The sequence below is a fragment of the Cherax quadricarinatus genome, chromosome 4 (genome assembly GCF_038502225.1).
Source record: "Cherax quadricarinatus isolate ZL_2023a chromosome 4, ASM3850222v1, whole genome shotgun sequence".
Lineage (NCBI taxonomy): Eukaryota > Metazoa > Arthropoda > Malacostraca > Decapoda > Parastacidae > Cherax > Cherax quadricarinatus.
The window spans coordinates 49,191,096-49,214,704 of NC_091295.1; the positions used below are offsets into that span (position 1 = coordinate 49,191,096).

At 42.8% G+C, this 23,609-nt stretch overlaps 1 protein-coding gene across 5 annotated transcripts in view; it reads left to right on the top strand.

The window, feature by feature from the left end:
• The window catches only part of LOC128684534 (uncharacterized), a 315,325-nt gene that overhangs the window by 168,478 nt on the left and 123,238 nt on the right, over positions 1-23,609 (top strand). For 4 of the 5 annotated variants that reach the window (XM_070096520.1, XM_070096531.1, XM_070096535.1 and 1 more), the window contains exon 1: positions 3,630-4,411. The exons of the other annotated variant lie outside the window; for it this stretch is intronic. In XM_070096520.1, coding sequence (XP_069952621.1) covers positions 4,157-4,411 — 255 coding nt within the window. In that variant the 5' untranslated portion in view covers positions 3,630-4,156. Of the gene's footprint in view, positions 1-3,629; positions 4,412-23,609 lie in introns of those variants that run through there. 5 annotated transcript variants of the gene reach the window in all.

Genomic DNA, 23,609 nt, shown 5'->3' on the forward strand with positions numbered 1-23,609 from the left:
CAGATGTGCACTGTATGACTTCCAGATAGAATAATGATGTTATACACGAATTCGAGTGAACCATCCGTTTTCTGTCATTAGTTTCCAAAAAAGCAAACAGTACCCAAACCAAAAATAAGTTGCACAATTATTGGTCCATTCAGTATAAACGTTTTCCCCTTCCATCCCGCAAAAAAAAAGAGCTAATGATAAGAACTACAGGAAATTGTACGTGTTTTTTTTTTCATAATTACTCATTGTGACTACTCTGAATCAAAAACTATTCCTGGTACGGTTTATTTACCCTCCTTCCTTCCCCAGCCAGGGATAACAACAACCGGCCTTAATCCCTATCTCTATAAACAGAGCCAATTTGCAATTTTAAACATCATTTCCTTATTCAGTGACCTAAAATTAGTAATGAATGACTATTTTTTTTTTCGAAGTATTTTGGATGTAGGGCCCTTCAAGGGAGGTTATTTGACGCTGGTGAGGGGGCTCTTGATCTAGGGAATTGGATTTGTGCTCCGGTTCCCTGAGTTAAGCCTGAATACCTTCCATCTCCCTCCCCCCTAAATGCGCTGTATAACCCAACAGGTTTAGCGCTCCCTCATGATTATAATTATAATTATTTGGGGTGTAGGGGAGTGTTGCCTGGCAGCTTCCCGCCTGAAACAACCAAGATGATGTGAGGATGATGTCCGTCCAGTGTGGCGCTGACGCGGTGTGCTGTCCTACCATCATTAATTAATTTATCAGATCAATTTTTTTTTAATTATTCATTTTACCCGGTCCTGCGTTAGTCATTCTGCTTCCCAGGTGTTGCTTCATGGTGCGGTCCTTTTATGTGTACAGTAAATAATGTTGTTGAAGGGAATGATCATGTGGTGCTTCATGGTGTAGTTCTTCCCTGTACGTACACCTGTCATATAAAGAAAGTTGCAGTGGATGCTCTGCAGGCGCTAGACATTCTCTGGATGCTCTTCTACCTTACTTGGGATGCAGATAAGCGGACAATGCTCCATCGGATTAATGGATGATGCTCCTCCAGTATGCGGACTTGAACCGTTCCAGGGGCTGGTGTATTGCTGCCAGATCTACTCAACCAGTTTCTCAGCCAGGCGTTCCTTGCTGCGCTCGCTAGATCCTCTCCATCACCCAGGGTTGTGGCTTTGCATAGGAAGATTCCATGCTTTCCTTAACATCAATGATATATAATACAGACAAGGTGAAGAATGAGACACATGTGCAACAACTGGCTATATTTATTATGTAGACTTTCCGCTAACCAGTGGATTTATCAATACTTTCCCTGTTGAGAGTCTCAACTCTGCTGACTTTGGTGAGTTCCCTCCCTGGAAATAAAGTTCCATAATTGAACTTTAACTTCAGAGCAGTTCAAGTTTAACTGTGGAACTTTACTTCAGCTAAAGTCCCTGGTGGATGAAACCTCTTCTCAATAAAATGCCATGTACTGCATATCGTACTTTACTAACGTAAACTTTAACTGTAGTGCAGTTCCACAGTTCCACTGTGACCCACCTTCAGCCAGCAGAAAATAAAAATAAAAGGCTGACCAGAACACCGCACTTGCTTTCCGACAGCTACATTTACATCTTCAGTAAAACACCGCGTCGGAGAACTGTTCCCATGGAAACTCACCACAGTAATGCACCATAACATTAACGTAACAGTAATAAACAATAGCATTATCGTCAATTTAAAGTTGACGCTGTTGCTGGAGATTCTGTGACTTTAAGACGGTGCTGGTGACTTCAAGACGGTGCTGGTGACTTCAAGACGGTGCTGGTGACTTCAAGACGGTGCTGGTGACTTCAAGACGGTGCTGGTGACTTCAAGACGGTGCTGGCGACTTCAAGACGGTGCTGGCGACTTCAAGACGGTGCTGGTGACTTCAAGACGGTGCTGGCGACTTCAAGACGGTGCTGGCGACTTCAAGACGGTGCTGGTGACTTCAAGACGGTGCTGGCGACTTCAAGACGGTGCTGGCGACTTCAAGACGGTGCTGGCGACTTCAAGACGGTGCTGGCGACTTCAAGACGGTGCTGGTGACTTCAAGACGGTGCTGGTGACTTCAAGACGGTGCTGGTGACTTCAAGACGGTGCTGGTGACTTCAAGACTGTGCTGGTGACTTCAAGACGGTGCTGGTGACTTCAAGACGGTGCTGGTGACTTCAAGACGGTGCTGGTGACTTCAAGACTGCTGGTGACTTCAAGACGGTGCTGGTGACTTCAAGACTGTGCTGGTGTTGTGGTATCACACAGTGTTTTTTTATTTTTTGCGCATAAATTCCAGTACATAAAATTCCCACACGATAAAGACACAGAAGCAGTATATAATGTGATGGTTTATTGACAACTATTCGTCACATTAACCTAACTTGTGTTAAATTTACGATGATAATGGTGGAAGATACTGGTAACGGTATGAGAATCCCACATCACTGTAAAGAGACAGAAATTTAACATGTGGGTATTTTTTTTTAATCTGGGTACGTTTCGCCAGATTTAAGATATTTAAATGTTGTTAAATTAGACATATATGCAACTCTTGGGTATCTTTATTGAGGAAACGTTTCGCCACACAGTGGCTTCATCAGTCCATACAAAAAAGATAAACTTGAAGAACAGGAGGAGAATGAGGTAATCAGTCCCTCAGCCTGAGTCGATGTGGTCAGTCCATCAATCTTCAATAGAATACGGCATATGAGCGGAGAAGCAGCTTATAAACCGTTTGGCAGGAGAGGTGCAGCAGTCGTAGGTGGTGTCACATTTGTCCAATCTGGAAGTAGGTCGTGCCCAAGGGTTAGGCAAGCGAAGAATTCCCAAGTATTAAGATCCCAAGAAGTTGCAGTGTCTGACAGGATTGTAGATGAATGGTTCAGAGAACCGACATGTTGTTAAATTAGACACATGTGTAACTCTTGGGTATCTTTATTGAGGAAACGTTTCGCCACACAGTGGCTTCATCAGTCCATACAAAAAAGATAAACTTGAAGAACAGGAGGAGAATGAGGTAATCAGTCCCTCAGCCTGAGTCTATGTGGTCAGTCCATCATTCTCCTCCTGTTCTTCAAGTTTATCTTTTGTATGGACTGATGAAGCCACTGTGTGGCGAAACGTTTCCTCAATAAAGATACCCAAGAGTTGCATATGTGTCTAATTTAACAACGTTTCGGCTCTCTGAACCATTCATCTATTTAAATGTTGCACAAGTGTCTCATTTATCAACTTGTTGTTTTTCTAAACAATTCAGTTATTAACGACGTTTCTCCAACTGAGGCTGTATCAGTTAATGACCTTATAGTGATAAGCCGTCAGTAGGCTCAACGTTTTTTAAAAAAAATGTCCCGAGTGTTGCATATGGGTCTTTATTCCCACTGATCATCACTGCAGTGTGTGTTTATATGTCTGTTAGGTGTGGTGAACTCCAGCTCTTGGCTCAGCCTCACAACACAAATGATAATCTGTACGCCTACCATTCATGGATGGAGATTGCATCTGGAGAAGATGGAGCTGGGCTCCCCCACTCCTCCATCCCCAACATGTGGGGAGAGTGGTGGTGGTGGTGGTGGTGGTGGTGGTGGTGTCCAGCCTTGTGTTGGGTCAGTCGCGTGCAGTGAGTGGTTGGGTGTGGATGTTGCTGCCTCTTGTTGCACCGTCATGCAGCCTCCTGCCTTGTCCCGCCCCTAGTGTTCCTGCACTGTATTACCTCCGTCATCGAGCTTCTCTTCTTGCTAGTGACTTGGGGATCAACAGTCCGCACTCGCCGCTACGTCGGGAAAAAAGACTGTTGATGTTGAAGCCGAAGATCGTTTATTAGGCTGGTGGGATTAAAACTTAAAGAGACGGCAGAGTTGGAGGGAACCTCTGCGGAAGGTTAGTTGGAGGAAACACCGACCGGGACCAACCTGCCTGGCAAGTCTTTTTTTCTCTAGTTTGTTTTTATCACTCTGCGAGTCTGAAATGGGAACGTTTTGCATCATCCCTGATGTTGGGAGATGTGACTTCTGATGCTCACATGCTGCTACGGACGCTTATGATATATAGTAACACTGGTAAACGATTGCCAAATAGAAAATAAAAGAAATTCGAATGAAGAGAAAAAATATTGGGGGAGATTTCAACGCAGCGAGAAGAACAAACCCTCGACAGGATGAAGACGTTTAAAGACTTTTTTCTTCATTCTTACGATTTGAATGACGAGCCTTCGTGGTCAGGAGAGTCACGGAGGACTGACACGGAGACTCCTATACCTCCACGGAGACATGAGTCTCGTACTCGAGGCAGGAGTGCAGAGAGAATTCAAGTGGAGGAGGATACGCTGAGTGTGACCTCTGCCAAGAGTACCAGGAACTCCAGCTCCAATGACAGGAGTGATACCAGAGGACGGAAGACTGTTTGTTCCTTGGTGAGTACATAATTATCTTCTGAATTATCTTATCTTTCTCCTATTGTAATGATCCTCTAATCATATGTTCCCCCATACAGGTGGGTTGGTGTGACTCGCGTCTGCTTATCATAGACCAGTAGGCCTACTGCAGTGCGCCTCCATTCTTATGCTACATTTCATGACACAAACGTAATTCTACCAACTTTATTACATTTCATGACCTGCTTAGCATGGACCAGCAGGCATACTGCTGGCCCAACAGTATGCTTTCTGGCCTATTAGTGCCTGTCATGGTCCAGTAGGCTTACTGCGGTGTTAACATAAGAACATAAGAATAAATGTCTCATTAAGCTGCATATATGAATGAACAATAAAATGGTATAAAATACCGACAGGTTGTTTAGGTAAGACACATATGCAACAGTTAGGTATCTTTATTTCGAAACGTTTCGCCTACACAGTAGGCTTCTTCAGTCGAGTACAGCAAAGTTGATAGAAGCAGAAGAGACTTGAAGACGATGTAATCAGTCCATCACCCTTAAAGTTTTGAGGTGGTCAGTCCCTCAGTCTGGAGAAGAGTATTGTTCCATTGTCTGGAATAATATGGTACAGACTTGGTACAGACTTGGAACCACTTCAACAACTTCTACTAGTGAGAATGGCTGGATTTGAGAGGGACCTGACCTCTCAATGTCTACATTCTTACTCTACTAGTGACCTACGTCTCACCTCCTGGCGCTATATAAGGCTCCATCCTATCACTTCAACTCCATATTATTCCAGACAATGGAACAATACTCTTCTCCAGACTGAGGGACTGACCACCTCAAAACTTTAAGGGTGATGGACTGATTACATCGTCTTCAAGTCTTTTCTGCTTCTATCAGCTTTGCTGTACTCGACTGAAGAAGCCTACTGTGTAGGCGAAACGTTTCGAAATAAAGATACCTAACTGTTGCATATGTGTCTTACCTAAACAAGCTGCATATATGTCTACCTACCCATGCCAAACTAATTTAATTGAATTAAAAAAAAATCTGTAGTTGAAAGGTGAACATTCAACTTTTTCTCATCGTGAGGTTTGACCTTGGTATTAAGATGCTATGAATGATGGCGGCTACGATCAACTTGGAACTAATAAAGCTCTATGTAAATTGTTGAAAATGTTATAAAATACTGACAAGTTGAAGATTAAGACACATGTGCAACACTTGGGTGTCTTTATTGATGAAACGTTTCGCCTACACAGTAGGCTTCTTCAGTCAAATATAGAAGCAGCAGTAGTAACGAAATAAAAATGATGTAATCGGTCCATCAACCTTGGCGAAATAGTATTTGAGGTGGTCAGTCCCTCAGCCTGGAGAAGAGTCCAGCTCCTGGTCTGGAACGATATATTTTAAATTACTCGTGTATTTATTTTTATAACAAACAGTTAATTGTTATTCTTGCTGTTATGAACCTTACTTGCTCTCGGAATTACTAATTACTTTGTATAAAAAGTAATTCTGGCTTACTGTGAGGGGATATAAATAACGTTGGATAAATACATGAGTGGATGTGGGGTGTGAGTTGGACCTGATAGCTTGTGCTACCAGGTCGGTTGCCGTGTTCCTCCCTTAAGTCAATGTTACCTGACCTGACTAGGTTGGGTGCATTGGCTTAAGCCGGTAGGAGACTTGGGCCTGCCTCGCATGGGCCAGTAGGCCTGCTGCAGTGTTCCTTCGTTCTTATGTTCTTATAAGAATGCAGGAACACTGCAGAAGGCCTACTGGCCCATACAACACTTGTGCAAGATTTGGGAATCTTTACTAAGGAAGCGTTTCGCTAGCCAGTGGAGACGATTCCAGGCTGAGGGGATGTAAATAGTGTGCTGAAAATATCTAGCCTAGACAGGACTCGCAGCAATGGTTTTAAGTTGGAAAAATTCAGATTCAGGAAGGATATAGGAAGGTACTGGTTTGGTAATAGAGTTGTGGATGAGTGGAACAAACTCCCAAGTACCGTTATAGAGGCCAGAACGTTGTGTAGCTTTAAAAATAGGTTGGATAAATACATGTTCCTCCCTTAAGTCAGTGTGACCTGACCTGACTAGGTTGGGTGCATTGGCTTAAGCCGGTAGGAGACTTGGACCTGCCTCGCATGGGCCAGTAGGCCTTCTGCAGTGTTCCTTCGTTCTTATGTTCTTATGTTCTTATAACCTCAAACTCCTCCTCGTCTTCCATCGTTCTTTATATTGGACCGAAGAAGCCACTGGCTGGCGAAACGTTTCCTCAACAGAGATTCCCAAACACTGCACCTGCGTCTTATTCTTCAACTTACCGGATTTCTAAATTATTTTCACCAAATATAAATAACGTGTTGAAAATAACTGATCAACATGACTCACGAAATTTTAAGAAAAAAAAAACACGACTGAAAACATATCACAGAACGGATGGGGTTCGAACCAGTAGCAGATTAGTCCTACCACTCACAGGCCAGCGCACTAACCATTGGACCAGCACACTAGTCCTGAAACTCACTGACCTGTTAGATTTAAGACTCGCTTGCCACAGGTTCAATCCCCACCCGTTCTGTGATTTGTTAACTAACCAAGACAGGACTCGCAGCAGTGGATACAAATTGGGTTACGCACTGGCCTGGAGTTTCACGACTCACTCGCCATGGGCTCAAACCCCCACCCGTGCCGTGGTTTGGAAAAATTTAGATATTGGAAGAGATAGAGGCAAGCACTGGTTTACCAGTAGACTTGTGTACGAATGGTATATAATACCGACAAGTTGAGATTAAGACACATGTGCAACATCTGGGTATCTTTATTGTAGACGTTTCGCCATCCAGTGGCTTTATCAATACAAATTCTAGAACATAACTTGAAGACAGTAGAACTATGTACAGAAGATGAGGTAATCAGTCCCTCAACCTAGGAGTAGGTGCGAAGAGCACCATAGTCGTGGAGATTCTGAAGCAGAAGAAAGGATCCTGGTGCTTATATAGTAACGTCAGGTGTAGCAGACGAGGGCATATTCACTGGTAGGCGGTATTCCCCAGTGGAAGTAGGTCCTTCCCAAAGAGATGGGTTAGTTGTAGTAGTAGGTTGAGGGACTGATTACCTCATCTTCTGTACATAGTTCTACTGTCTTCAAGTTATGTTCTAGAATTTGTATTGATAAAGCCACTGGATGGCGAAACGTCTACAATAAAGATACCCAGATGTTGCACATGTGTCTTAATCTCAACTTGTCGGTATTATATACCATTCGTACACAACTTGTCAGACACTGCAACATCATGGAATCTTAATTCTGAGGACATGTACATAACCTTCACGACTACGACAACTACTACTACAACTAACCCATCTCTTTGGGAAGGACCTACTTCCACTGGGGAATACCGCCTACCAGTGAATATGCCCTCGTCTGCTACACCTGACGACTATGGTGCTCTTCGCACCTACTCCTAGGTTGAGGGACTGATTACCTCATCTTCTGTACATAGTTCTACTGTCTTCAAGTTATGTCCTAGAATTTGTATTGATAAAGCCACTGGATGGCGAAACGTCTACAATAAAGATACCCAGATGTTGCACATGTGTCTTAATCTCATCTACCAGTAGACTTGTGGATGAGTAAAACATGTCTAGAAGTGTCACTTAGAGGCTTTAAAAATATTGTTGAAAACGGTATGAAAATAAAGATCACATTTGCGACTCTTCTCCAGGCTGAGGGACCGAGTATTTACAGGCTGGTACTCACGTACCAGGTAGATCTGTTCGTGACTTGATAAAGTCCACTGTGTGGGCGAAACGTTGCCACTGTGTGGGCGAAACGTTGTCAGTAAAGGAACACATTGTACTGCTTATGTGTTTATTTTTCCATTATGTCGGTATTTTATACCATTTATTTCTAGTGTATACCCTTCATGTACAACAATACACAAATAACCCGTACGTAGAAGACTGAAGCTTATGACGACGTTTCGGTCCGACTTGTACCATTAGCTAATTAATGGTTCAGTTCGGACCGAAATGTAGTCATAAGTTTAATTCTCCTATGTGTGGGTTATTTGTGTACAGGACACTGGAGACATTTCGGTCTTGAACTAATAGAAGACCTGATGGCGACTTGACAGTGGTCCAGGACAGACCGAAATGTCGTTTAAAATTTCCTACAAATTGTGGGCTGGTTGTGAATTGTTCCAGCCACGATATTGTGACTTATATTCTTCCAGTAACAAGACATAAAAAAACGTAAGAAAGGAGGAAGTCTGCGTTCTGACGCTTCAGCTTCACATTGTTCCTGACTCTAGAACTGAACATCAAAATGGTATACAATACCGACAGGTTGTTAGGTAAGACACATATGCAACAGTTAGACAACTTTATTCCGAAACGTTTCGCCTACACAGTAGGCTTCTTCAGTCGAATACAGAAAGTAGGCAGGAACAGTAGAGATGTGAAGACGATGTAATCAGTCCATCACCCTTAAAGTCATAGAATTTGAGGTTGTCAGTCCCTCGGCCTGGAGAAGTTCAGTTCCATAGTCAGGAACTATCTGAAGATCAAGCGACAGTGCGGAGACTTAAATACTGTCGGAAGGAGAGGTGCAGGGTAGTAGTAGTAGTAGTAGTAGTAGTAGTGAGAGGCAACTGAGAGGTCATGTCCCTCTCAGATCCAACCCTTCTCACTTGAAAAGCTTGTCCAAGGTGTTTTCTGTACCAAGATGCCACGTGTTGCAGTGTCTGACAAGATGAACATCAAAATGGTATACAATACCGACAGGTTGTTAGGTAAGACACATATGCAACAGTTAGACAACTTTATTCCGAAACGTTTCGCCTACACAGTAGGCTTCTTCAGTCGAATACAGAAAGTAGGCAGGAACAGTAGAGATGTGAAGACGATGTAATCAGTCCATCACCCTTAAAGTCATAGAATTTGAGGTTGTCAGTCCCTCGGCCTGGAGAAGTTCAGTTCCATAGTCAGGAACTATCTGAAGATCAAGCGACAGTGCGGAGACTTAAATACTGTCGGAAGGAGAGGTGCAGGGTAGTAGTAGTAGTAGTAGTAGTAGTGAGAGGCAACTGAGAGGTCATGTCCCTCTCAGATCCAACCCTTCTCACTTGAAAAGCTTGTCCAAGGTGTTTTCTGTACCAAGATGCCACGTGTTGCAGTGTCTGACAAGATGAACATCAAAATGGTATACAATACCGACAGGTTGTTAGGTAAGACACATATGCAACAGTTAGACAACTTTATTCCGAAACGTTTCGCCTACACAGTAGGCTTCTTCAGTCGAATACAGAAAGTAGGCAGGAACAGTAGAGATGTGAAGACGATGTAATCAGTCCATCACCCTTAAAGTCATAGAATTTGAGGTTGTCAGTCCCTCGGCCTGGAGAAGTTCAGTTCCATAGTCAGGAACTATCTGAAGATCAAGCGACAGTGCGGAGACTTAAATACTGTCGGAAGGAGAGGTGCAGGGTAGTAGTAGTAGAAGCCTACTGTGTAGGCGAAACGTTTCGGAATAAAGTTGTCTAACTGTTGCATATGTGTCTTACCTAACGACTCTAGAACTGAATTCCTCTCCAGGCTGAGGGACTGATCACCTCAAAACTACTCGTAGAGGGTGAAGGACTGATCACACCATCTTTAAACCTTGGTAATAAATACCGACAAGTTGGTTTAGAAAGACACGTGTTTGCTTACGTGTCTTTCTAAACCACACAATCTTTACACATTGTTAGGTAAAAGGACACAGCTACAACTAATGTGACATTTTTGTGGCAACGTTTCGCTCTCCAGGAGCTTTATCAAGCCGTTACACCTCCACTGCTTCTGCTGCCTCCTCTGTATTCGACTGAAGAAGCCTACTGTGTAGGCGAGACATTTCGGAATAAAGCTACCTAATTGTGGCACATGTGGCTTCTAATAGTATCCGCTATCATCCATGTTAATAACTTGCAGACTGTTGACATTAGGCTAATGGGGCGGTAATTCGATGGTAGGGAATTATCTCCCATTGTGTATACACACTGACATACCTCTGTTTATATACACTGAGAGATACACAGCTACGTGTATCTCTCTATACAGTGTATGCTCACCTCAGTGTGTATACACTGTATAGCGCATACTCAGTGTATCACTGCTTGTCGTCGAGACAGTCATGGTGGTGGCGGTCAGACACAAGAGTGTTCACACCTCTATCATAATTACAGAGGCCGGCGGCCGCTGGCACTCACCCGTGTTATCTCTCTGTCATTCTCTTTCTGTTTAAAACTTTAGTTTTCTATAAGATTTATAGTGAGAGTTTCTAGATGTGTTTTATAAATTAAAATCTGTTGTCCTCCCTTTGTTGCAAGCAATTGCTCATATAAATACGTTTATTTTGTATGTATAGGTGTATGCTTTATTAAATGATAAGCAACATACATACATACATGCATACATACATACACACATACCAGGGCCAGAGGCTGAGTCTCGGCCCCTGCAACCAAAATTAGGTGAGTACATACATACATACATACATACATACATACATACATACATACATACATACATACATACATACACATACAGGGGAGAGGTTGGCTCCAGCTGTGAGGCCAGAACTTGCAGCTGGTCTCTGTATATATTTTGAATGTGTTGGAAGAATAGCAACAAATGCAAGTCAGCCCAGGAATGAATGATCTCTTAATGATGCCCTTGAGAAGGTACTGCCAGTGACTGCCCGTCTTGAAGTATGACTGGACTTTATTTCCCAGTTGGAGTGTGTACGTATTACACGTATTGGCATCGTACATTTTAATAATATCTCTGGTAAACTGAGCTTTTATCTAAATATGACCTATGTCTATATCGTCTGCTAAATGACTTACACTGCGATGTACTGATCACTTCATCTGAACGTCTCAGCTGCGTCTGCTGTCTTCCCGGTATTCGACTGATGAATTAGATACATGTACAACACTTTAGGGTTAGGCAAGCGTAGAATTCCCTGTGTTAAGATCCCAAGATGTTGCTCTGCCTGACACCAATGTATATAAGTGGTTCAGAGAACCCACAAGTTAATAAATTAGAAACTTGTGCAATACTTGGGTGTCTTTATTATGGAAACGTTTCGCCACACTATGGCTTCATCAGTCCAATACAAAGAAGAATAGTGAAGATTAGAAGGAGTTTGAGGTAATCAGTCCCTCAGCCTGACTGAGGGACCGATCACCTCAAGTATGGGCCAGTAGGCCTGCTGCAGTGTTCCTCCTTTCTTATGTTCATATGAAAAACAATCATGCAATAAATTCCTGCCGTGTAGAATGCATCAAAATTTGTTCTTTAATGATTATGATAAATTTAATGTGTTATTGCTTGAGGTCGAGTGTTACCGTTTATGTATCTGGTCAGAGCGGAGAGTAATGACTCGCCCTCAAGCAGTACGTTACACTAACTCTCCTGTTCTTTATGTCTGTGAATTTGAAACACGTTCCTTCATTGCTACATAGTCTTTCCACATCAAATATTTTTTCCGTCTCGGGTGTGCTGCCCGAGTCAGGGTGGCGAGGGAGCCTAACTTAACTATTTTTTAACTTCATGTACCCAGAAACTATATATTTGTAGTAATGGTAGATAACAAACTATATATTGTTAAAGTAAAATCATCAATGAGACAGATGTTTCGCCCACCAGGGACTTTATCAGTTCTCGATCTCGATATAGTCCCTAGTGACGAAACGTCTTCTCGATAAAATACCACAAACCTCATATAGTGTATTATTAATATACTTGTAGGAGTATAATACCCGCGTTATAACAACATAAGAAAGAAGGAACACTGCAACAGCCCTACTGGCCCATGCGAGGCAGATCCAAGTCTCCTACTGGCTTAAGCCAATGCCCTAACCTAGTTAGGTCATGTCACATTCACTTAAGGGAGGAGCACGGCATCTGACACTAAGAGCCTCGGTCACATACCTTCACCATAGAGTTAAAATAAAAATCTATTTTTTTTTTCATATACTATAACTCAGTGTTAAGAACATAAGAACATAAGAACGAAGGAACACTGCAGAAGGCCTACTGGCCCATGCGAGGCAGGTCCAAGTCTCTTACCGGCTTAAGCCAATGCACCCAACCTAGTCAGGTCAGGTCACATTGACTTAAAGGAGGAACACGTCAACCGACCTGGTAGCACAAGCTATCAGGTCCAACTCACACCCACCCACATCCACTCATGAACATTAAAATGGTATGAAATACCGACAGATTGAACATTAAAATGGTATAAAATACCGACAGATTGTTAGGTAAGACACATATGCAACAGTTAGGTATCTTTATTTTGAAACGTTTCGCCTACACAGTAGGCTTCTTCAGTCGAGTACAGAAAAGTTGATAGAAGCAGAAGATACTTGGAGACGATGTAATCAGTCCATCACCCTTAAAGTTTTGAGGTGGTCAGTCCCTCAGTCTGGAGAAGAGCATTGTTCCGTTGTCTGAAACCTAACTGTTGCATATGTGTCTTACCTAACAAATACCGACAGATTGTTAGGTAAGACACATATGCAACAGTTAGGTATCTTTATTTCGAAACGTTTCGCCTACACAGTAGGCTTCTTCAGTCGAGTACAGAAAGGTTGATAGAAGCAGAAGATACTTGAAGACGATGTGATCAGTCCATCACCCTTAAAGTTTTGAGGTGGTCAGTCCCTCAGTCTGGAGAAGAGCATTATTCCGTTGTCTGAAACATATTGTTTCAGACAACGGAACAATGCTCTTCTCCAGACTGAGGGACTGACCACCTCAAAACTTTAAGGGTGATGGACTGATTACATCGTCTTCAAGTATCTTCTGCTTCTATCAACCTTTCTGTACTCGACTGAAGAAGCCTACTGTGTAGGCGAAACGTTTCGAAATAAAGATACCTAACTGTTGCATATGTGTCTTACCTCACATCCACTCATGTATTTATCCAACCTATTTTTAAAGCTACACAACGTTCTGGCCTCTATAACTGTACTCGGGAGTTTGTTCCACTCATCCACAACTCTATTACCAAACCAGTACTTTCCTATATCCTTCCTGAATCTGAATTTTTCCAACTTAAAACCATTGCTGCGAGTCCTGTCTAGGCTAGATATTTTCAGCACACTATTTACATCCCCTTTATTTATTCCTGTCTTCCATTTATACACCTCAATCACATCCTCCCTAATTCTACGTCTTTCTAGAGAGTGCAGTTTCAGGGCCCTTAGTCTATCCTCATAGGGAAGGTTTCTGATGATTGAGACACTTATGCAGCATATGGGAATCTTTATTCAGGAAACGTTTCGCCACACAGTGGCTTCATCAGTCCAATACAAAGAGGAAGGCGTAAGGAGAGGAGGAGTATGAGGTAATCAGTCCCTCAGCCTGGAGTCGATGTGTTCAGTCCATCAATCATTCTACAAGATTGATGGACTGAACACATCGACTCCAGGCTGAGGGACTGATTACCTCATACTCCTCCTCTCCTTACGCCTTCCTCTTTGTATTGGACTGATGAAGCCACTGTGTGGCGAAACGTTTCCTGAATAAAGATTCCCATATGCTGCATAAGTGTCTCAATCTTCAACTTGTCGGTTTTTCAAACCATTCATCACAAGGTTTCTGATACATGGGATCAAAAATATAATAAAAAAATATAATAAAATCACACCACGGGAACTTAAATTTTATGACATTAGTAATCACGAAGGAAGCTTAAATATAATTATGCGAAGAAATATAATAGAGCCGTAGTACCTCTTCTCACAGCATTTGTTCTCCCGTTACTGAGTCAATCAGCTAAATTAAAACCAACAGACATTGATTTATTTCCCATTACTTTTTATTGTATAGTGTTATTCTTTATATATATATAATCACAATTACTGTATTTAATTTTGCACATGTTTTTATTCTGTGATAATATCACGGTCGATTATGCAAAAATTTAGCACCGGCCGTCTTCAACCAAGGTAGGGTGACCCTAAAAACAAAAGAAAATAACTTTCACCATCACTCGCTCTATTACTGTCTTGCCAGAGGCGTGTCATTTATCACAGCTCAAATGCCCCTCCAAACTGCAACGTTCACCCCTCCTGCAGAGTGCAGGCACTGATTTTCTTTTATATCTCGATATTTTGGCTTCTCGAGCGGAAGTTACGAAGCGGTTCGCACTGACGGCAACCAGCCATGTTCACAGACTCTGTTATGTTCACTCCTTCACAACTCTGTCCTTCTGACTTGCTGCATGTGCTGTAAATTACTAGTCAGTCAACTACACAGCAATCACGATACTCTTAGTGTTGGATCAAGGATTTCAGGGGACCAACTTTAATGTTCTGCGTCCCGTCATCCGGAGCAGGGAGATCATCGCCCCTGCTGCCCGCTCTCACGCTGGCTAGGTAATGCTTCCTCTAGAATGCTTGATTGATTATTTTTGCTATAGAGAGTTGCAGTAGCAACAACTATTGGGAACAGTATTGTACAGTGTTCAATATTGCCCTGCAACCTGCTTGGCACGTCGATATTCCATGCTGAAGTGATTGTCTTAGGATTATTAAGCCCAGAGTGTTAATTACGGAGGGTTAATAACCCAGGAGAGTACTTAACCCAAGAAAGCCAAGCAGTGTGGCTTCTTCGTATTGGAGCATTTGAGTTCTATTTCCCAGGATGCCACCTACATTTCGTGTTAGATGACCTGGGAAAGCGTGTGTAAGGTGACTTACCCATCCGTCATGCCAGCCTTGCCCTTCTTTCTAACCTGAATCCTTTCGGTTGTGGTCCGAACGCTGTACCACCAACCTAAGAGACAGAATCCTAGTGCTGGTGAAGCACTTTCACACTGGATGCAGTTTTCAAGGTTGAATCTCTAGGAAATAAGTTGAATATCTTTTGTTTTTGTACAATATTCAGGGTAGGTATGTCTTAACACACATAAATATTATTTACACGAGGCGGAGTGCGGGTTCAACCCTCACCTCGGTCGTGGTCTCATTTTTTTGTCACCACAACAAAATGATTGAATCAGAAGTGCCGTAAACCTGATTTATTGGATGGTATGTTAACTTAAGTGACCTACATAATAAATGGTAACTTGAAGAGGAAATACAGGTTGATAAATTCGACACATGTACAACTGGGTATCTTTATCGAGGTAACGTTTCGCCACACAGTGGCTTCATCAGTCCAATACAAAAAAAGAATGGTGAAGATCAGAAGGAGTTTGAGGTAATCAGTCCCTCAATTTCTGATTTGTTAATTAGTTAATGGGGTTTGAAGCCTATCTACTATACGAGGGTTGTTCTTCAACTCTATACATCCTTGGTTAGGCCTCATTTAGATTATGCTGCACAGTTTTGGTCACCGTATTACAGAATGGATATAAATTCTCTGGAAAATGTACAAAGGAGGATGACAAAGATGATCCCATGTATCAGAAACCTTCCCTATGAGGATAGACTAAGGGCCCTGAAACTGCACTCTCTAGAAAGACGTAGAATTAGGGGGGATATGATTGAGGTTTATAAGTGGAAGACAGGAATAAATAAAGGGGATGTAAATAGTGTGCTGAAAATATCTAGCCTAGACAGGACTCGCAGCAATGGTTTTAAGTTGGAAAAATTCAGATTCAGGAGGGATATAGGAAAGTACTGGTTTGGTAATAGAGTTGTGGATGAGTGGAACAAACTCCCAAGTACCGTTATAGAGGCCAGAACGTTGTGTAGCTTTAAAAATAGGTTGGATAAATACATGAGTAGATGTGGGTGGGTGTGAGTTAGACCTGATAGCTTGTGCTAACAGGTCGGTTGCCGTGTTCCTCCCTTAAGTCAGTGTGACCTGACCTGACTAGGTTGGGTGCATTGGCTTAAGCCGGTAGGGACTTGGACCTGCCTCGCATGGGCCAGTGGGCCTTCTGCAGTGTTCCTTCGTTCTTATGTTCTTATGTTCTTCTTATTCCGGGGATCAACGCCCCAGCGGCCCGGTCCATGACCAGGCCTCCCGATGGATCAGGGCCTGATCAACTAGGCTGTTACTGCTGGCCGCACGCAGTCCAACGTACGAGCCACAGTCCGGCTGATCCGGCACTGACTTTAGGTATCTGTCCAGCTCTCTCTTGAAGGCAGCCAGGGGTTTATTGGCAATTCCCCTAATGCTTGATGGGAGGCTGTTGAACAGTCTTGGGCCCCGGACACTTATGGTGTTTTCCCTTAGTGTACCAATGGCGCCCCTACTTTTTATTGGGAGCATTTTGCATCGCCTGCCCAGTCTTTTACTTTCGTAGGGAGTGATTTCTGTGTGCAGATTTGGGACCATTCCTTCCAAGATTTTCCAAGTGTAGATTATGATATATCTCTCCCTCCTGCGTTCCAACGAGTACAAGTCAAGTGCTTCCAAGCGTTCCCAGTAGTTAAGGTGCTTGACAGAACTTATACGTGCAGTAAAGGATCTCTGTACACTCTCTAGATCTGCGATTCCACCTGCTTTGAATGGAGATGTTAATGTACAGCAGTATTCCAGCCTAGAGAGAACAAGTGATTTGAAAAGAACCATCATGGGCTTGGCATCTCTCGTTTTGAACGTTCTCATTATCCATCCTATCATTTTCCTTGCACGTGCGATCGTGGCACTGTTGTGATCCTTGAAAGTGAGATCCTCAGACATTACTACTCCCAGGTCCCTTACATTATTTTTCCGCTCTATTGTATGGCCAGAGTCTGTTGTATACTCTGTTCTATTCACCACGAGTAAGAATAGTTTAATACCTAAACTAGGGATTAAAGTAAACTCTGAGTGTATACACCTCTCGGTGTATACATCCTGACCTTCTGATAATTGCTTCATCGTAACAAATACCTATACACATAAGTGTACTCAAAAGAGTCAGGACGGCATTCACTACCTTGACCGAAACATCGTCTTCTCTAAGGTCGAAATTTGCGGGGATTAGCAAGTGACTGTCACATTTATGTGACGTGTGTTGTAGCGTGTTCCTGCAGCCAGAGCTGTGAAGGACTCTTAAATACCAGTGAGAGAGCAGCCAGCTGTGTTGCTTACCATTTTATTGATTACACGGCTTCACAGCTACACCAAGACACCTCGTAATAGTTGTTTGACAACATACCTGTTTTACAGCATGGCTGTTTTACAGCTTGGTTGTTTGACAACAAAGTAATTTTTTACAGCAAGGGTGTTCTACCTAGATTAGTTTGTTTATAAGGCTCAAAAACCTGTTATCTTTAATAAGAGTGAAGATCACAATTCATTTGTACATAAAAGCAGAGAAGATGGTGACGTTAATGTCATATGCATCAGAAACCTTTCCTGCGAAGATAAACTGAAGTAACTGAATTTGCACTTTATGCAAAGACGCAGTTAAGGCGAATATGACTGAAGTATATAAATGGAAGACGGGCTTAAATAAAGGGGGATTTAAATAACCTGCTGAAAAAAAAATATCTAACTGAGATAGAACTCTCAGCAATAGATTCATGTTAGACATATTTAAACTTAGAAAGGGATATAGGTGTTGGCTGGTTTGGCAGTAGAGTTGTAGATAAGTGGAATAAACTCTCAGGTATCGTCATTGAGGCAAAAGTTTTTGGTATATGAGTAGGTGTGAGTTGAACCTGCCTAGCATGGGCCAAAAGGCTTCATTTATTTTTATGTTTTTAAACTTCTAATATATATATATATATATATATATATATATATATATATATATATATATATATATATATATATAGGTACACATCTTTATGTCTGTACACTGTTCACACAAGATTCTTACTTTTTAACGCCTTTAATAAATACCGGGATCTAAGGAAGGAAGAGCAGCTTTATTTCTTTGAATCAAGATCCCCGCAGCACCATCAAGGCACTGTGAAGGATCCTGAAACATCTGATGTACGAGAGAAATGTGCCACAACCTGTCACTAAAATATTATGCAAAATGTTCGACACGTTGAGGCTTCGACATGGTGTTTGTAGCAGGGTTCTCAGTACGGCGTGTGACCTACCTCAGCCTCAGCTGAGATGAATGGGATGCTACCATGGTAACCATGGTGTATGACTGGCCTCAAATTCAGCTGTAGCAGTGAACACAACCCCGGCTATAACAGTGACCATAGATCGCCTGCAGGAACTCTGTCCGTCACCCTCTCCATCACTCGAGGATGTTAATACATACATCAGTATTATTGGTGCACTAGTCACTGCGTCCTTGGCTACAGTAATGTGGATGAAGCGGCATGATACAAACATGATATACGAACTAGGACATGATGTACAACCTACCACACGGGTAAATGTCAGTGTCTCACAGGTTAACTTACTTATTCCAAATGCATCTCACTCGTCTAACTCTTCCTGGATTTTCTCAACATTGTCAAGTTTCAATGTTTTTCTAAATTTTCTGATCATATCTTTCTTATATGTTTTTATTATACTGCTATTTCTTCAACACGTTATCCTTCCTCATATATATATATATATATATATATATATATATATATATATATATATATATATATATATATATATATATATATATATATATATATGTGTGTGGTTGTGTGTGTGTGTGGTTGTGTGTGTGTGGTTGTGTGTGTGTGGTTGTGTGTGTACTCACCTAGTTGTACTCACCTAATTGAGGTTGCAGGGGTCGAGTCCAAGCTCCTGGCCCCGCCTCTTCACTGGTCGCTACTAGGTCACTCTCCCTGAACCGTGAGCTTTATCATACCTCTGCTTAAAGCTATGTATGGATCCTGCCTCTACTACATCGCTTCCCAAACTATTCCACTTACTGACTACTCTGTGGCTGAAGAAATACTTCCTAACATCCCCGTGATTCATCTGTGTCTTCAACTTCCAACTGTGTCCCCTTGTTACTGTGTCCAATCTCTGGAACATCCTGTCTTTGTCCACCTTGTCAATTCCTCTCAGTATTTTGTATGTCGTTATCATGTCCCCCTTATCTCTCCTGTCCTCCAGTGTCGTCAGGTTGATTTCCCTTAACCTCTCCTCGTAGGACATACCTCTTAGCTCTGGGACTAGTCTTGTTGCAAACCTTTGCACTTTCTCTAGCTTCTTTACGTGCTTGGCTAGGTGTGGGTTCCAAACTGGTGCCGCATACTCCAATATGGGCCTAACGTACACGGTGTACAGGGTCCTGAACGACTCCTTATTGAGATGTCGGAATGCTGTTCTGAGGTTTGCTAGGCGCCCATATGCTGCAGCAGTTATTTGGTTGATGTGCGCTTCAGGAGATGTGCCTGGTGTTATACTCACCCCAAGATCTTTTTCCTTGAGTGAGGTTTGTAGTCTCTGGCCCCCTAGACTGTACTCCGTCTGTGGTCTTCTTTGCCCTTCCCCAGTCTTCATGACTTTGCACTTGATGGGATTGAGCTCCAGGAGCCAATTGCTGGACCAGGTCTGCAGCCTGTCCAGATCCTTTTGTAGTTCTGCCTGGTCCTATATCGAATGAATTCTCATCAACTTCACGTCATCTGCAAACAGGGACACTTCGGAGTCTATTCCTTCCGTCATGTCGTTCACAAATACCAGAAACAGCACTGGTCCTAGGTTTGACCCCTGTGGGACCCCGCTGGTCACAGGTGCCCACTCTGACACCTCGCCACGTACCATGACTCGCTGCTGTCTTCCTGACAAGTATTCCCTGATCCATTGCAGTGCCTTCCCTGTTATGCCTGCTTGGTCCTCCAGCTTTTGCACTAATCTCTTGTGTGGAACTGTGTCAAACGCCTTCTTACAGTCCAAGAAAATGCAATCCACCCACCCCTCTCTCTCTTGTCTTACTGCTGTCACCATGTCATAGAACTCCAGTAGGTTTGTGACACAGGATTTCCCATCCCTGAAACCATGTTGGCTGCTGTTGATGAGATCATTCCTTTCTAGGTGTGTGTGTGTGTGTGTGTGTGTGTGTGTGTGTGTGTGTGTGTGTGTGTGTGTGTGTGTGTGTGTGTGTGTGTGTGTGTGTGTGCAGGGATCGAGACTCAGCTCCTGGCCCTGCCTCTTCACTGATCACTACTAGATCCTCTCTCTCTCTCTCTGCTTCCTGAGCTTTGTCATACCTCGTCTTAAAGCTATGTATGGTTCCTGCCTCCACTACATCCTGAGTACTCTATGACTGAAGAAATACTTCCTAACATCCCTGTGACTCGTCTGAGTCTTCAGCTTCCAATTGTGACCCCTTGTTTCTGTGTCCCCTCTCTGGAACATCCTGTCTCTGTCCACCTCATCTATTCCACGCAGTATCTTGTATGTCGTTATTCTGTCTCCCCTGACCCTTCTGTCCTCCAGTGTCGTCAGTCCGATTTCCCTCAACCTTTCCTCGTACGACATTCCCCTGAGCTCTGGAACTAGCCTTGTTGCAAACCTTTGTACTTTCTCTAACTTCTTGACATGCTTGACCAGGTGTGGGTTCCAAACTGGTGCTGCATACTCTAGTATGGGCCTGTCGTACACAGTGTACAGTGTCTTGAACGATTCCTTATTAAGGTATCGGAATGCTATTCTCAGGTTTGCCAGGCGCCCATATGCTGCAGCAGTTATTTGGTTGATGTGTGCCTCCGAAGACGTGCTCGGTGTTATGGTCACCCCAAGATCTTTCTCCTTGAGTGAGGTTTGCAGTCTTCGGCCACCTAGCCTATACTTTATCTGCGGTCTTCTTTGCCCTTCCCCAATCTTCATGACTTTGCATTTGGCAGGGTTGAATTCGAGAAGCCAGTTTCTGGACCACGTGTCCAACCTGTCCAGGTCTCTTTGCAGCCCTGCCTGATCCTCATCCGATTTAATTCTTCTCGTCAACTTCACATCATCTGCGAATAAGGACACTTCAGAGTCTATCCCTTCCATCGTGTTATTCACGTGTGTGTGTGTGTGTAAATCTTGTTAGTAAAGATTTATCGAGAGAGCGACGACATTTCGCTCTATCCTGTACTATTATCATGACAGGTTTGTTTACGTTCGTGTAAAGTTTTGTGACGTCGGATTTGTTATGTTAGCGTAGGATAAGTAAGTGTGTAAGTTTATTCATGTTTTAAGTTGGAAAAATTCAGATTCAGGAGGGATATAGGAAAGTACTGGTTTGGTAATAGAGTTGTGGATGAGTGGAACAAACTCCCAAGTACCGTTATAGAGGCCAGAACGTTGTGTAGCTTTAAAAATAGGTTGGATAAATACATGAGTAGATGTGGGTGGGTGTGAGTTAGACCTGATAGCTTGTGCTAACAGGTCGGTTGCCGTGTTCCTCCCTTAAGTCAGTGTGACCTGACCTGACTAGGTTGGGTGCATTGGCTTAAGCCGGTAGGGACTTGGACCTGCCTCGCATGGGCCAGTAGGCCTTCTGCAGTGTTCCTTCGTTCTTATGTTCTTATGTTCTTATGACTGAGCGTGTGACTGTAGTGTTAGCTGGTTACTGGGTCATTCTCTCTCTCTCTCTCTCTCTCTCTCTCTCTCTTTCTCTCTCTCTCTCTCTCTCTCTCTCTCTCTCTCTCTCTCTCTCTCTCTCTCTCTCTCTCTCTCTCTCTCTCTCTCTCTCTCTCTCTCTCTCTCTCTCTCTCTCTCTCTCTCTCCCTTTACTTTCTTGATTTTTCATCCAACGGGGCCGTTTCATCCTTATGAATTTACTGTTTCCTCTTAAATATAATAATAATAATAATAATAATAATAATAATAATAATAATAATAATAATATGAATTTTCCCAAAAGTTTACATGTTTTATTGACTCTAGGTGAGTATTAAAAAGACCTCCTCATATTTTCCAGGGAGAAAATCTCTTTTGTCGTCAGATTATCATCAATCGCAGACCAGTACTGCAGTTGCAAGATATTTAGGGCCTACTCACCTAGATTTCACTCTCCACATACCTAGCCTAGATCCATGTTATTTAGCACAGAGGTAATCTTATCTAACCTTAACCTCCGTTAACCTACCACCATCAGACCTTGTCAACCACTGCACTATGCGGGAGGGTGGTTCTCTCTACGCATTTCTCTATATTTGAAATGTGGATGATATCCTTATTATTTTTTGGTGGCGCTGTCACACTCTTCAACATAAACACGGTAAAAGTTCAAGGTTTTTGAACGAGAGCTTTAAAACAGATATTTCAAAATATATTCAACTCTCACGTTAGATTTATTTATATGTTGTCAGCACTTCCGTATCTCCGGGAATGTTACTGTAGGATGTTGTCTTTAAATATTATAAGAGGATATTCAGCCTGACTCTCACTGGTGGGCGACGCTCGTCTGTTGTCGTCTGAACACCTCTAGTATATAAGGTCTGGCTGTGTGCCTCTGCATACATCCAACTGAAGTCTTCTCCAGGCTGAGGGACTGACCACCTCAAATACTATTTCTCCAAGGTTGATGGACTGATTACATCATCTTCATTTCACTACTACACCTGCTGCCTCTGTATTTGACGGTAGGCGAAACGTTTGGGCAATATAGATACCTATCTGTTGTTCATGTGTCTTAATCATAAATTTGTCGGTATTTTATACCATTATCAACATATTTATGTCTTACTGATATGTAGACTTGTTATAGTGAAGGTTCGTCTTTAATATCATTCGAAATGTTTTAAATTTTGGAGTGTGAACACACACGTATGTTCTTGATGGTAGGCCAGTATTTGTTGACAAAATATTTATTTAAAAAAAAAAGTTTCTCTCGTGTATGTTGGTGTAAGCACCCAACACACCACCTGGTGTGAGCACCCTATACACACCACCTGGTGTGAGCACCCAACACACCACCTGGTGTGAGCACCCAACACACCACCTGGTGTGAGCACCCAACACACCACCTGGTGTAAGCACCCTACATACACCACCTGGTGTGAGCACCCTATACACACCACCTGGTGTGAGCACCCAACACACCACCTGGTGTGAGCACCCAACACACCACCTGGTGTGAACACCCAACACACCACCTGGTGTGAGCACCCAACACACCACCTGGTGTGAGCACCCAACACACCACCTGGTGTAAACACCCTACATACACCACCTGGTGTAAGCACCCAACACACCACCTGCAGCTCTAGATATAATTAATAATGGGATCATGGGAAACAATCTCCATGCAAATTCTGGAGTTTCCAAAATTGCCGAAGAATGAAGGTTTTATGTACAAGTAGTGTCCTGTTACCATAGCTG